At 13.1% G+C, this 17510-nt stretch overlaps 1 protein-coding gene across 1 annotated transcript in view; it reads left to right on the top strand.

Moving 5' to 3' along the window:
* LOC111634021 (ornithine aminotransferase, mitochondrial-like) overlaps positions 1–17510 on the top strand; it is a 48749-nt gene that overhangs the window by 12502 nt on the left and 18737 nt on the right. Inside the window, exons 6-7 of the mRNA XM_023378699.1 lie at positions 4015–4093; positions 4313–4426. Coding sequence (XP_023234467.1) covers positions 4015–4093; positions 4313–4426 — 193 coding nt within the window. The remainder of the gene's footprint in view (positions 1–4014; positions 4094–4312; positions 4427–17510) is intronic.

The following is a 17510-nucleotide window of genomic DNA, read 5'->3' as shown; positions in this document are numbered from 1 at the left end:
AAAATATTAATGTCATATATAAATATTAAAATTCATAATTTTTATACAAAACAATATAATAAATTATATTAGTTATTTGATATCCAATATGTAGTATCAATTTTAATATAATTTGATCATAAACCATCTGATATCCAAATAGAAAAAGTTTGTATATTATTCATTTTTTTAATATTCACAGATTTCATTACATATTCTACACATTAAAAATGGATGAGATTTAAACATAAAACACCTTCAAACCTTAAAAATCAGTCCAGCACCATGGTATAAAAATGTTAAACCAAATGCATTTCATTCCGAAAGTTTAAACCTGAGGTAGATCTTAGAATACAATCAGAAATGCTTGTTACATAAATTACACATTGGTGTGGACTGATTCCAGATTTGAAGGTGTTTTATGGCTGATTAAAAAGATTTTAATATATTTCATTTATAGTAAGCTGTATATTTTATATTATAATAAGGAATATTTTAATATTAATGATATAGATTTATTAGTCTAAGTTAAAATCCTATTTCAACTTTAATTCTTTAAAAGATAACATATTTTGATTGATATTCTAAATGGACAATTTATATATTATACAATATTTATCTGTTTTTAATAAGTAAATTTGTTCTAACAGGAAAAAAACTTTGTGAATAACAGTAAATAAATTTTTAAAATTTGAATAGTTTAAGTAATGCTAAACTGAAAATTGTATATGATAGTCCAACAAACTGGCAGCCTCCAATTTACAATGGTCTGAATTATGACAAATTTGAAAAACTGCCAACATTTGTAAAAAACCCAAAAAGAAAAAAAAAACCATTCATGCTGATAGTTCATAACCTTCATAACAGATGTCAATTCACTGTCATACCATTTTCAAAAAGGTGAATAAAAAGGGAAAGGGAATAGATTTAAAGAAGAAATGAATAGTAGCTATTACAATGCAAGATTCCAACTGAACATAAATGTGTACTTATTAATAAAATTTAAATTAGAACAAGTAAATATATACTGTAATTGTTTAAAAAGTATTTATGTAAAAAAGCTACTAAAAACACTTATATTTTGGCATAATTTATACATGACAATATTTTGGGGATGCAATATAACTCATTTAAATACATTATGAACATGTGAAATTTGTGGTGATTCCATTTACTGCACTTTTTCCAGAAATAATCCAGTTATAAATAAGAGGATGCCTGTACCATACTTTTTATAAAAATTTCATCTCTACGATGATTTAGTTTAGAAAAAAATTTTTTTTGTTTCTTTCTTTCTTTAAATTTTGTACTTGCATATTGAAAAAAATATTACTATGATTAGCATTTAATAAAAATTATTATTACTAGTGCTATTGTTGCATGTTATGTAGATATATTGAGTATATTACATGATTCTACTTAAGCTGAATGAATTTATGATAGTTTTTATTCTTTTTTTTGTTTAACTAGAAGAAATTTTGAAAATTTTTATTTCAGCATAATTTATATTATTACAGGATGCTAAGCTAGATTTTCCCCCATGTAATTTTTCAATACCTGTATTGTTTTAAAAAATTTCATATCATTTGAAAACACTAAACTTAAAATAAGATTAAAGAATTGATAAGATCATGTTTATTTTGGCTAATTTCGTTCCATTTAAAAAGTTATTTCTTATCAGTTTAATATGCTTTTGTTTTTACAAATTATTACAATGGGATTTTTTTAATAAGTTAAAAATTCACAACTACTTTTCCATGACACTTTACTAGGGTAGTACAAATTATATTTTCAAGCAAAAACAAATCTTTTGCTTAATATTGTAAAGTATCTGCTAAGGAAATTGTTTTTGTTATTAATTACTATCTGCTTTCATCGATAACGTTACCATATTAGAGAGGTTGAGGCGCACGTTTTAAACGTGTAAATGTGTACGTGTGACGTTCGGCGCCGCTTTCCCGTAAGCCTAAAAGTTTGACAATGGTGTTTGGATAGTCGGTGGAATCACGCTCGACATTCCAAACATCATCGTCAAACTTTTAGGCTTACGGGAAAGCGGCGCCGAACGTCACACGTACACGTTTACACGTTTAAAACGTGCGCCTCAACCTCTCTAATATGGTAACGTTATCGATGAAAGCAGATAGTAATTAATAACAAAAACAATTTCCTTAGCAGATACTTTACAATATTAAGCAAAAGATTTGTTTTTGCTTGAAAATATAATTTGTACTACCCTAGTAAAGTGTCATGGAAAAGTAGTTGTGAATTTTTAACTTATTAAAAAAATCCCATTGTAATAATTTGTAAAAACAAAAGCATATTAAACTGATAAGAAATAACTTTTTAAATGGAACGAAATTAGCCAAAATAAACATGATCTTATCAATTCTTTAATCTTATTTTAAGTTTAGTGTTTTCAAATGATATGAAATTTTTTAAAACAATACAGGTATTGAAAAATTACATGGGGGAAAATCTAGCTTAGCATCCTGTAATAATATAAATTATGCTGAAATAAAAATTTTCAAAATTTCTTCTAGTTAAACAAAAAAAAGAATAAAAACTATCATAAATTCATTCAGCTTAAGTAGAATCATGTAATATACTCAATATATCTACATAACATGCAACAATAGCACTAGTAATAATAATTTTTATTAAATGCTAATCATAGTAATATTTTTTTCAATATGCAAGTACAAAATTTAAAGAAAGAAAGAAACAAAAAAAATTTTTTTCTAAACTAAATCATCGTAGAGATGAAATTTTTATAAAAAGTATGGTACAGGCATCCTCTTATTTATAACTGGATTATTTCTGGAAAAAGTGCAGTAAATGGAATCACCACAAATTTCACATGTTCATAATGTATTTAAATGAGTTATATTGCATCCCCAAAATATTGTCATGTATAAATTATGCCAAAATATAAGTGTTTTTAGTAGCTTTTTTACATAAATACTTTTTAAACAATTACAGTATATATTTACTTGTTCTAATTTAAATTTTATTAATAAGTACACATTTATGTTCAGTTGGAATCTTGCATTGTAATAGCTACTATTCATTTCTTCTTTAAATCTATTCCCTTTCCCTTTTTATTCACCTTTTTGAAAATGGTATGACAGTGAATTGACATCTGTTATGAAGGTTATGAACTATCAGCATGAATGGTTTTTTTTTTCTTTTTGGGTTTTTTACAAATGTTGGCAGTTTTTCAAATTTGTCATAATTCAGACCATTGTAAATTGGAGGCTGCCAGTTTGTTGGACTATCATATACAATTTTCAGTTTAGCATTACTTAAACTATTCAAATTTTAAAAATTTATTTACTGTTATTCACAAAGTTTTTTTCCTGTTAGAACAAATTTACTTATTAAAAACAGATAAATATTGTATAATATATAAATTGTCCATTTAGAATATCAATCAAAATATGTTATCTTTTAAAGAATTAAAGTTGAAATAGGATTTTAACTTAGACTAATAAATCTATATCATTAATATTAAAATATTCCTTATTATAATATAAAATATACAGCTTACTATAAATGAAATATATTAAAATCTTTTTAATCAGCCATAAAACACCTTCAAATCTGGAATCAGTCCACACCAATGTGTAATTTATGTAACAAGCATTTCTGATTGTATTCTAAGATCTACCTCAGGTTTAAACTTTCGGAATGAAATGCATTTGGTTTAACATTTTTATACCATGGTGCTGGACTGATTTTTAAGGTTTGAAGGTGTTTTATGTTTAAATCTCATCCATTTTTAATGTGTAGAATATGTAATGAAATCTGTGAATATTAAAAAAATGAATAATATACAAACTTTTTCTATTTGGATATCAGATGGTTTATGATCAAATTATATTAAAATTGATACTACATATTGGATATCAAATAACTAATATAATTTATTATATTGTTTTGTATAAAAATTATGAATTTTAATATTTATATATGACATTAATATTTTTGCAGACATTTTTTTTTTATACTTGAAATTTTTTTATTTTCATATAGGTGGTTGTGTGTTGATCATGAAAATGTTAAACCAGACATCTTAATGTTAGGAAAAGCACTTTCAGGAGGAGTATATCCAGTAAATTTCATTTGTTTGTTGATCAATGAAAACAATTGTCACAATATTAGATAAAAAAAATTTTAATACATTAGTATTCACTATATAACTATTGCTGTATGTAATATTAATGTTTTGAATAGCAAGTGATAAAAAATTGTTGTTAATGATTAAATAAATAAGTAATAAATATTAACAGGATCATTTTCAGATACAATATTTTAAAATTTTATTCCTTAGGTATCTGCCGTTCTTGCAAATGATCCTGTTATGCTTGCAATTGGTCCAGGAGAGCATGGTTCTACATATGGAGGAAATCCACTAGCTTGCAAAATTGCAATAGCTGCTTTAGAGGTAAAAAATACATTTTTAATGTAATACAGGCATACCTCAACTTACGTCGTTTCGAGTTACGTCGTTCACGATTATACGTCGTATGTCAAAAAAGTATATGGAAAAATAAAAATCAAGTTTAAGTCATTTTATTCGACTTTACGTCTGTCCGCCACAAATATTGAAGTCGTAATATCACTAGAAAAACGTTTAAAGCACATAAAATCATATTAAAATATATACAAGTATGTACTGTATTTACAGTACATACTTGTATATACTGTACTTGTGTATACTGAATGTATGTACTGTATTTACAGTACATGCATTCGTNAAAATTATAATTAAATATAGCTTTGTAAAGAAACGTACATAAAAATAACATAAAATATTGTTTACTTTTTAAATCTTAAAATAATGCACTTAATCAAATAGTTCCCTACAAGTGGCTAATGGATGGGATCGAAGACGATCGCAGAGCGTGTATGCACATTCTGCAACCGTCTTTGATCCCATCCATTAGCCTGGACTGTCGAATCCCCAGGGTGCCGATACCGGTCAATGTCAAATACCTCTTTTGTCGCATCACTAGTATATCTCGAAGGACGCAACAGGGCTGTTGTAGATTTTAAACGTTTCTCACCATAGCTGTAAAAATCTAAATACGTTAAACTTAAAAGTAATTTGTTTTCTAACTAATTCGTTTTAGGACCAAGTGTCCTTAGAATTTCTAAAATTTACAACTTTTCAGTCACTCTCGTTGAACTGGAAAAATTTCTATATTTATTACATTAATAATATGAGCAAATCAGTCTCCATTGTACTCTGCTAAAGATGGTTCGGTTAAGCTTTTGTTTAAGTAATATTCCGGCTCTTTCGGCAGGGTTTTATTTATGTCTCCAATTCCCTAATCACTTAATTATTTAACTACTTCTTAAGTAGAAATAAGTCAAAACTGGTTACTTTGTACTCGAATATTTGTAGTCTTGGGAAAAAAGTGGAAAGACAAATTTTTATGACAAACGGATACATAAATCGTAAATTTAAAGAAAATAAATTCTAGAGCTTTTTCCGTACATCATGCATCTCTCTCATTTATTAAATTTAGTTGTAAATGACGCTGTCAAAGTAACAGTTAATTTTATAACATTATACAAGAATTGTACACGTTTTTTTCTACATCCCCTTAGAGATGGAATATATGAAATCATAATATCACCGGTTTAACATTGGAATCCAAGAGTAATATAAAATCGGAGAGCGGAATAAAAATATCAAATATTTTAATGGATTTTTTAAACTCCTGTCAACTATACAGAACTATCATAAAAACATACAGGTAAATTCTTATTGGTTGGGTTAAGTTATAAATCCACTCGTGATTCGCATAATGGGGCGAGGGCGGCCAAATATCTAGCAAGCAGGCAGTTAACAGCCCAGAAATGGTCCTGGATAGAATTGGATGCATTATACGTGTAGCATCCACCCAAGGTCCTAGGCTTCCAGCAGCTAAACCGGGTGAGGTTGGTGCTCTGTAAAGCATATGTGCAAATCTGGCTTTTTGGATGCTGACAATACAGCGCTTCTACTCTACCACTAATATTCAAATATACAATAGCAATCTTATCTTTTTTTCATGTGTAGTATAGAAATTTGTAATAAGATACATAATGCAGTTATAATAAAATATTGTGCGATTATTTTCATATAATTAAAATTAATATGTATTTATTTTTTAGAAAATACAAGGGAAGCAGTGCATCCACTGCTTCCAATGACGGCACACCACTGAAATATGTACATTTACAAGAGTACAAGAGGCACACTAACTATAAGGATTTCAATACCGTTTTTACAGCATGAAGAGCCTGGTTCAAGCCATAATCATATAACTAGAATGGTGTTTCTTCTACACTTATCGACATTTGGGTCATTACTTCTCTTCATTATTATATATTCGTTTTTATTTTTCCTATATACAGTGGAACCTCAGGATACGAAATTAATCCGTTCCAAAACTGAGATCGTATCATGAAAATGTTGTAAGGTGAATCATTTTTCCCCATACAATTACATGTAAAACCAAATAATTCGTTCCAACACGAAAAACACACTCAAATTAAGGCTAAGTAGTACATTAAAAAAATAACTATAGTAAGGAAAACACTGAAAAATGCATTTTGTAATTGTAAATGTATAAATAACCATAATAGAATAATAATTGATTAAAATAAATGTAGTTTTATTTGCACTTTACCTTTAAGGAAAGACGATGGTGGAGGTGTAAACTGGTGGCAGAAGAGAGGGAGAAGGGAAATGATACTAAAACTTAACTTACATAACATAATGTAACAATAACTTAAAAATAATTTAACACTAATTTTTTTATCTTTTATGTTTCATAGATTTTTTAAATTTTTACTCACTCTTTTTGCTTTCTTTCCTTCACTTCCACCAGCACTTTCACTGGATACAGGTCGCTTGATAAAATATCTATCCAAAGAGGTTTGGCTTTGCCTACTTTTTAAAATGTTTCTAAAATGACTTAGACAAATGTCATTACTCCGAGCAGCAATACAGCCAGTGTGAACCTTTTCGAGATGTTTCTTTTCAATAAAATCAGTCACTTTCTAATAATACCTAAAGATTTCCTTTATCGAGCAAGATCCTTCCACGACGAAGCAAACATGCGGACTGAGACCAATGAACAGAAGTGAATAAAAAATGGCGCAGCGAACTAATGTAACGTTGTATGGTGAGTTTTTGTTTCAATCGTGGAGCAAAAATATGTTCGAATTTCATGTCGTATCCTGAAAATTTCGTATGNATATATATATATATATATATATATATATATATATATATATATATATATATATATATATATATATATATATATATATATATATATATATATATATATATATATATATATATATATATATATATATATATATATATATATATATATATATATATATATATATATATATATATATATATATATATATATATATATATATATATATATATATATATATATATATATATATATATATATATATATATATATATATATATATATATATATATATATATATATATATATATATATATATATATATATATATATATATATATATATATATATATATATATATATATATATATATATATATATATATATATATATATATATATATATATATATATATATATATATATATATATATATATATATATATATATATATATATATATATATATATATATATATATATATATATATATATATATATATATATATATATATATATATATATATATATATATATATATATATATATATATATATATATATATATATATATATATATATATATATATATATATATATATATATATATATATATATATATATATATATATATATATATATATATATATATATATATATATATATATATATATATATATATATATATATATATATATATATATATATATATATATATATATATATATATATATATATATATATATATATATATATATATATATATATATATATATATATATATATATATATATATATATATATATATATATATATATATATATATATATATATATATATATATATATATATATATATATATATATATATATATATATATATATATATATATATATATATATATATATATATATATATATATATATATATATATATATATATATATATATATATATATATATATATATATATATATATATATATATATATATATATATATATATATATATATATATATATATATATATATATATATATATATATATATATATATATATATATATATATATATATATATATATATATATATATATATATATATATATATATATATATATATATATATATATATATATATATATATATATATATATATATATATATATATATATATATATATATATATATATATATATATATATATATATATATATATATATATATATATATATATATATATATATATATATATATATATATATATATATATATATATATATATATATATATATATATATATATATATATATATATATATATATATATATATATATATATATATATATATATATATATATATATATATATATATATATATATATATATATATATATATATATATATATATATATATATATATATATATATATATATATATATATATATATATATATATATATATATATATATATATATATATATATATATATATATATATATATATATATATATATATATATATATATATATATATATATATATATATATATATATATATATATATATATATATATATATATATATATATATATATATATATATATATATATATATATATATATATATATATATATATATATATATATATATATATATATATATATATATATATATATATATATATATATATATATATATATATATATATATATATATATATATATATATATATATATATATATATATATATATATATATATATATATATATATATATATATATATATATATATATATATATATATATATATATATATATATATATATATATATATATATATATATATATATATATATATATATATATATATATATATATATATATATATATATATATATATATATATATATATATATATATATATATATATATATATATATATATATATATATATATATATATATATATATATATATATATATATATATATATATATATATATATATATATATATATATATATATATATATATATATATATATATATATATATATATATATATATATATATATATATATATATATATATATATATATATATATATATATATATATATATATATATATATATATATATATATATATATATATATATATATATATATATATATATATATATATATATATATATATATATATATATATATATATATATATATATATATATATATATATATATATATATATATATATATATATATATATATATATATATATATATATATATATATATATATATATATATATATATATATATATATATATATATATATATATATATATATATATATATATATATATATATATATATATATATATATATATATATATATATATATATATATATATATATATATATATATATATATATATATATATATATATATATATATATATATATATATATATATATATATATATATATATATATATATATATATATATATATATATATATATATATATATATATATATATATATATATATATATATATATATATATATATATATATATATATATATATATATATATATATATATATATATATATATATATATATATATATATATATATATATATATATATATATATATATATATATATATATATATATATATATATATATATATATATATATATATATATATATATATATATATATATATATATATATATATATATATATATATATATATATATATATATATATATATATATATATATATATATATATATATATATATATATATATATATATATATATATATATATATATATATATATATATATATATATATATATATATATATATATATATATATATATATATATATATATATATATATATATATATATATATATATATATATATATATATATATATATATATATATATATATATATATATATATATATATATATATATATATATATATATATATATATATATATATATATATATATATATATATATATATATATATATATATATATATATATATATATATATATATATATATATATATATATATATATATATATATATATATATATATATATATATATATATATATATATATATATATATATATATATATATATATATATATATATATATATATATATATATATATATATATATATATATATATATATATATATATATATATATATATATATATATATATATATATATATATATATATATATATATATATATATATATATATATATATATATATATATATATATATATATATATATATATATATATATATATATATATATATATATATATATATATATATATATATATATATATATATATATATATATATATATATATATATATATATATATATATATATATATATATATATATATATATATATATATATATATATATATATATATATATATATATATATATATATATATATATATATATATATATATATATATATATATATATATATATATATATATATATATATATATATATATATATATATATATATATATATATATATATATATATATATATATATATATATATATATATATATATATATATATATATATATATATATATATATATATATATATATATATATATATATATATATATATATATATATATATATATATATATATATATATATATATATATATATATATATATATATATATATATATATATATATATATATATATATATATATATATATATATATATATATATATATATATATATATATATATATATATATATATATATATATATATATATATATATATATATATATATATATATATATATATATATATATATATATATATATATATATATATATATATATATATATATATATATATATATATATATATATATATATATATATATATATATATATATATATATATATATATATATATATATATATATATATATATATATATATATATATATATATATATATATATATATATATATATATATATATATATATATATATATATATATATATATATATATATATATATATATATATATATATATATATATATATATATATATATATATATATATATATATATATATATATATATATATATATATATATATATATATATATATATATATATATATATATATATATATATATATATATATATATATATATATATATATATATATATATATATATATATATATATATATATATATATATATATATATATATATATATATATATATATATATATATATATATATATATATATATATATATATATATATATATATATATATATATATATATATATATATATATATATATATATATATATATATATATATATATATATATATATATATATATATATATATATATATATATATATATATATATATATATATATATATATATATATATATATATATATATATATATATATATATATATATATATATATATATATATATATATATATATATATATATATATATATATATATATATATATATATATATATATATATATATATATATATATATATATATATATATATATATATATATATATATATATATATATATATATATATATATATATATATATATATATATATATATATATATATATATATATATATATATATATATATATATATATATATATATATATATATATATATATATATATATATATATATATATATATATATATATATATATATATATATATATATATATATATATATATATATATATATATATATATATATATATATATATATATATATATATATATATATATATATATATATATATATATATATATATATATATATATATATATATATATATATATATATATATATATATATATATATATATATATATATATATATATATATATATATATATATATATATATATATATATATATATATATATATATATATATATATATATATATATATATATATATATATATATATATATATATATATATATATATATATATATATATATATATATATATATATATATATATATATATATATATATATATATATATATATATATATATATATATATATATATATATATATATATATATATATATATATATATATATATATATATATATATATATATATATATATATATATATATATATATATATATATATATATATATATATATATATATATATATATATATATATATATATATATATATATATATATATATATATATATATATATATATATATATATATATATATATATATATATATATATATATATATATATATATATATATATATATATATATATATATATATATATATATATATATATATATATATATATATATATATATATATATATATATATATATATATATATATATATATATATATATATATATATATATATATATATATATATATATATATATATATATATATATATATATATATATATATATATATATATATATATATATATATATATATATATATATATATATATATATATATATATATATATATATATATATATATATATATATATATATATATATATATATATATATATATATATATATATATATATATATATATATATATATATATATATATATATATATATATATATATATATATATATATATATATATATATATATATATATATATATATATATATATATATATATATATATATATATATATATATATATATATATATATATATATATATATATATATATATATATATATATATATATATATATATATATATATATATATATATATATATATATATATATATATATATATATATATATATATATATATATATATATATATATATATATATATATATATATATATATATATATATATATATATATATATATATATATATATATATATATATATATATATATATATATATATATATATATATATATATATATATATATATATATATATATATATATATATATATATATATATATATATATATATATATATATATATATATATATATATATATATATATATATATATATATATATATATATATATATATATATATATATATATATATATATATATATATATATATATATATATATATATATATATATATATATATATATATATATATATATATATATATATATATATATATATATATATATATATATATATATATATATATATATATATATATATATATATATATATATATATATATATATATATATATATATATATATATATATATATATATATATATATATATATATATATATATATATATATATATATATATATATATATATATATATATATATATATATATATATATATATATATATATATATATATATATATATATATATATATATATATATATATATATATATATATATATATATATATATATATATATATATATATATATATATATATATATATATATATATATATATATATATATATATATATATATATATATATATATATATATATATATATATATATATATATATATATATATATATATATATATATATATATATATATATATATATATATATATATATATATATATATATATATATATATATATATATATATATATATATATATATATATATATATATATATATATATATATATATATATATATATATATATATATATATATATATATATATATATATATATATATATATATATATATATATATATATATATATATATATATATATATATATATATATATATATATATATATATATATATATATATATATATATATATATATATATATATATATATATATATATATATATATATATATATATATATATATATATATATATATATATATATATATATATATATATATATATATATATATATATATATATATATATATATATATATATATATATATATATATATATATATATATATATATATATATATATATATATATATATATATATATATATATATATATATATATATATATATATATATATATATATATATATATATATATATATATATATATATATATATATATATATATATATATATATATATATATATATATATATATATATATATATATATATATATATATATATATATATATATATATATATATATATATATATATATATATATATATATATATATATATATATATATATATATATATATATATATATATATATATATATATATATATATATATATATATATATATATATATATATATATATATATATATATATATATATATATATATATATATATATATATATATATATATATATATATATATATATATATATATATATATATATATATATATATATATATATATATATATATATATATATATATATATATATATATATATATATATATATATATATATATATATATATATATATATATATATATATATATATATATATATATATATATATATATATATATATATATATATATATATATATATATATATATATATATATATATATATATATATATATATATATATATATATATATATATATATATATATATATATATATATATATATATATATATATATATATATATATATATATATATATATATATATATATATATATATATATATATATATATATATATATATATATATATATATATATATATATATATATATATATATATATATATATATATATATATATATATATATATATATATATATATATATATATATATATATATATATATATATATATATATATATATATATATATATATATATATATATATATATATATATATATATATATATATATATATATATATATATATATATATATATATATATATATATATATATATATATATATATATATATATATATATATATATATATATATATATATATATATATATATATATATATATATATATATATATATATATATATATATATATATATATATATATATATATATATATATATATATATATATATATATATATATATATATATATATATATATATATATATATATATATATATATATATATATATATATATATATATATATATATATATATATATATATATATATATATATATATATATATATATATATATATATATATATATATATATATATATATATATATATATATATATATATATATATATATATATATATATATATATATATATATATATATATATATATATATATATATATATATATATATATATATATATATATATATATATATATATATATATATATATATATATATATATATATATATATATATATATATATATATATATATATATATATATATATATATATATATATATATATATATATATATATATATATATATATATATATATATATATATATATATATATATATATATATATATATATATATATATATATATATATATATATATATATATATATATATATATATATATATATATATATATATATATATATATATATATATATATATATATATATATATATATATATATATATATATATATATATATATATATATATATATATATATATATATATATATATATATATATATATATATATATATATATATATATATATATATATATATATATATATATATATATATATATATATATATATATATATATATATATATATATATATATATATATATATATATATATATATATATATATATATATATATATATATATATATATATATATATATATATATATATATATATATATATATATATATATATATATATATATATATATATATATATATATATATATATATATATATATATATATATATATATATATATATATATATATATATATATATATATATATATATATATATATATATATATATATATATATATATATATATATATATATATATATATATATATATATATATATATATATATATATATATATATATATATATATATATATATATATATATATATATATATATATATATATATATATATATATATATATATATATATATATATATATATATATATATATATATATATATATATATATATATATATATATATATATATATATATATATATATATATATATATATATATATATATATATATATATATATATATATATATATATATATATATATATATATATATATATATATATATATATATATATATATATATATATATATATATATATATATATATATATATATATATATATATATATATATATATATATATATATATATATATATATATATATATATATATATATATATATATATATATATATATATATATATATATATATATATATATATATATATATATATATATATATATATATATATATATATATATATATATATATATATATATATATATATATATATATATATATTTGGGGTTTTCCCATATGTATAGATGTTAGCGTGTGTGCGGAGAGAACGATTTTGTTCGCCCTGTTCGAAGCTTACCTCCTGTGTTTTTCGTCAAAACCTCTGAAATTTGGCAGGGAGGTTTGTATATTGGGGCGTCGATGCTATTAAATTTTGGTGGTTAAAGGTTAAGGGCGGTGGGGAGATAAAGGGATCGTGTGTCATATTTCCAGTAGGCTCGGACTTAATGACGATTTTACGGGTTAAGTTACGGCAACCCAACACTCGGGGGATCTGCCTAGTGGGGTGTGATGCCTTTTTAAGGGTAAACTGGGCCCCATTCGGGCTTTACAGACGCGGAGAAAACCCGGAAAACTCCACGTGGCCGGACGCGAATCCACGACCGAACTACCAGTGTTCGGAGCCACCGGTCGACCATAAACACAAGTTTCGTCCGGAATATGCTTATTAATTTTTGCTATATAATACGTTTTTAATTTAAATTTGATAGCGCGTATCAAACTTTTAATCATAAATTACAAATTAAAGGCATTAAATGTCATAATCGCATAACAGCGGGTAAGATTTCAAAACGGTAGTTTATCTACGTTTACTATTATATATTGATAATTATTTAAAAGTTCTCGTGAAATCATCAAGATTTTTTTTTTTGAGGGGGGAGCGTAAGAAATTCTTCGTGACGTCATTAAAGATATTTTACACAAATAAAAACTTATTAAATATAACAATA

The sequence above is a fragment of the Centruroides sculpturatus genome, unplaced genomic scaffold (genome assembly GCF_000671375.1).
Source record: "Centruroides sculpturatus isolate CEXI.00-Female unplaced genomic scaffold, Cexi_2.0 scaffold736, whole genome shotgun sequence".
NCBI classification, from domain to species: Eukaryota; Metazoa; Arthropoda; class Arachnida; order Scorpiones; family Buthidae; genus Centruroides; species Centruroides sculpturatus.
The sequence above is the reverse complement of the archived record's forward strand: the minus strand, read 5'-3'. Positions and strand labels throughout refer to the sequence as shown.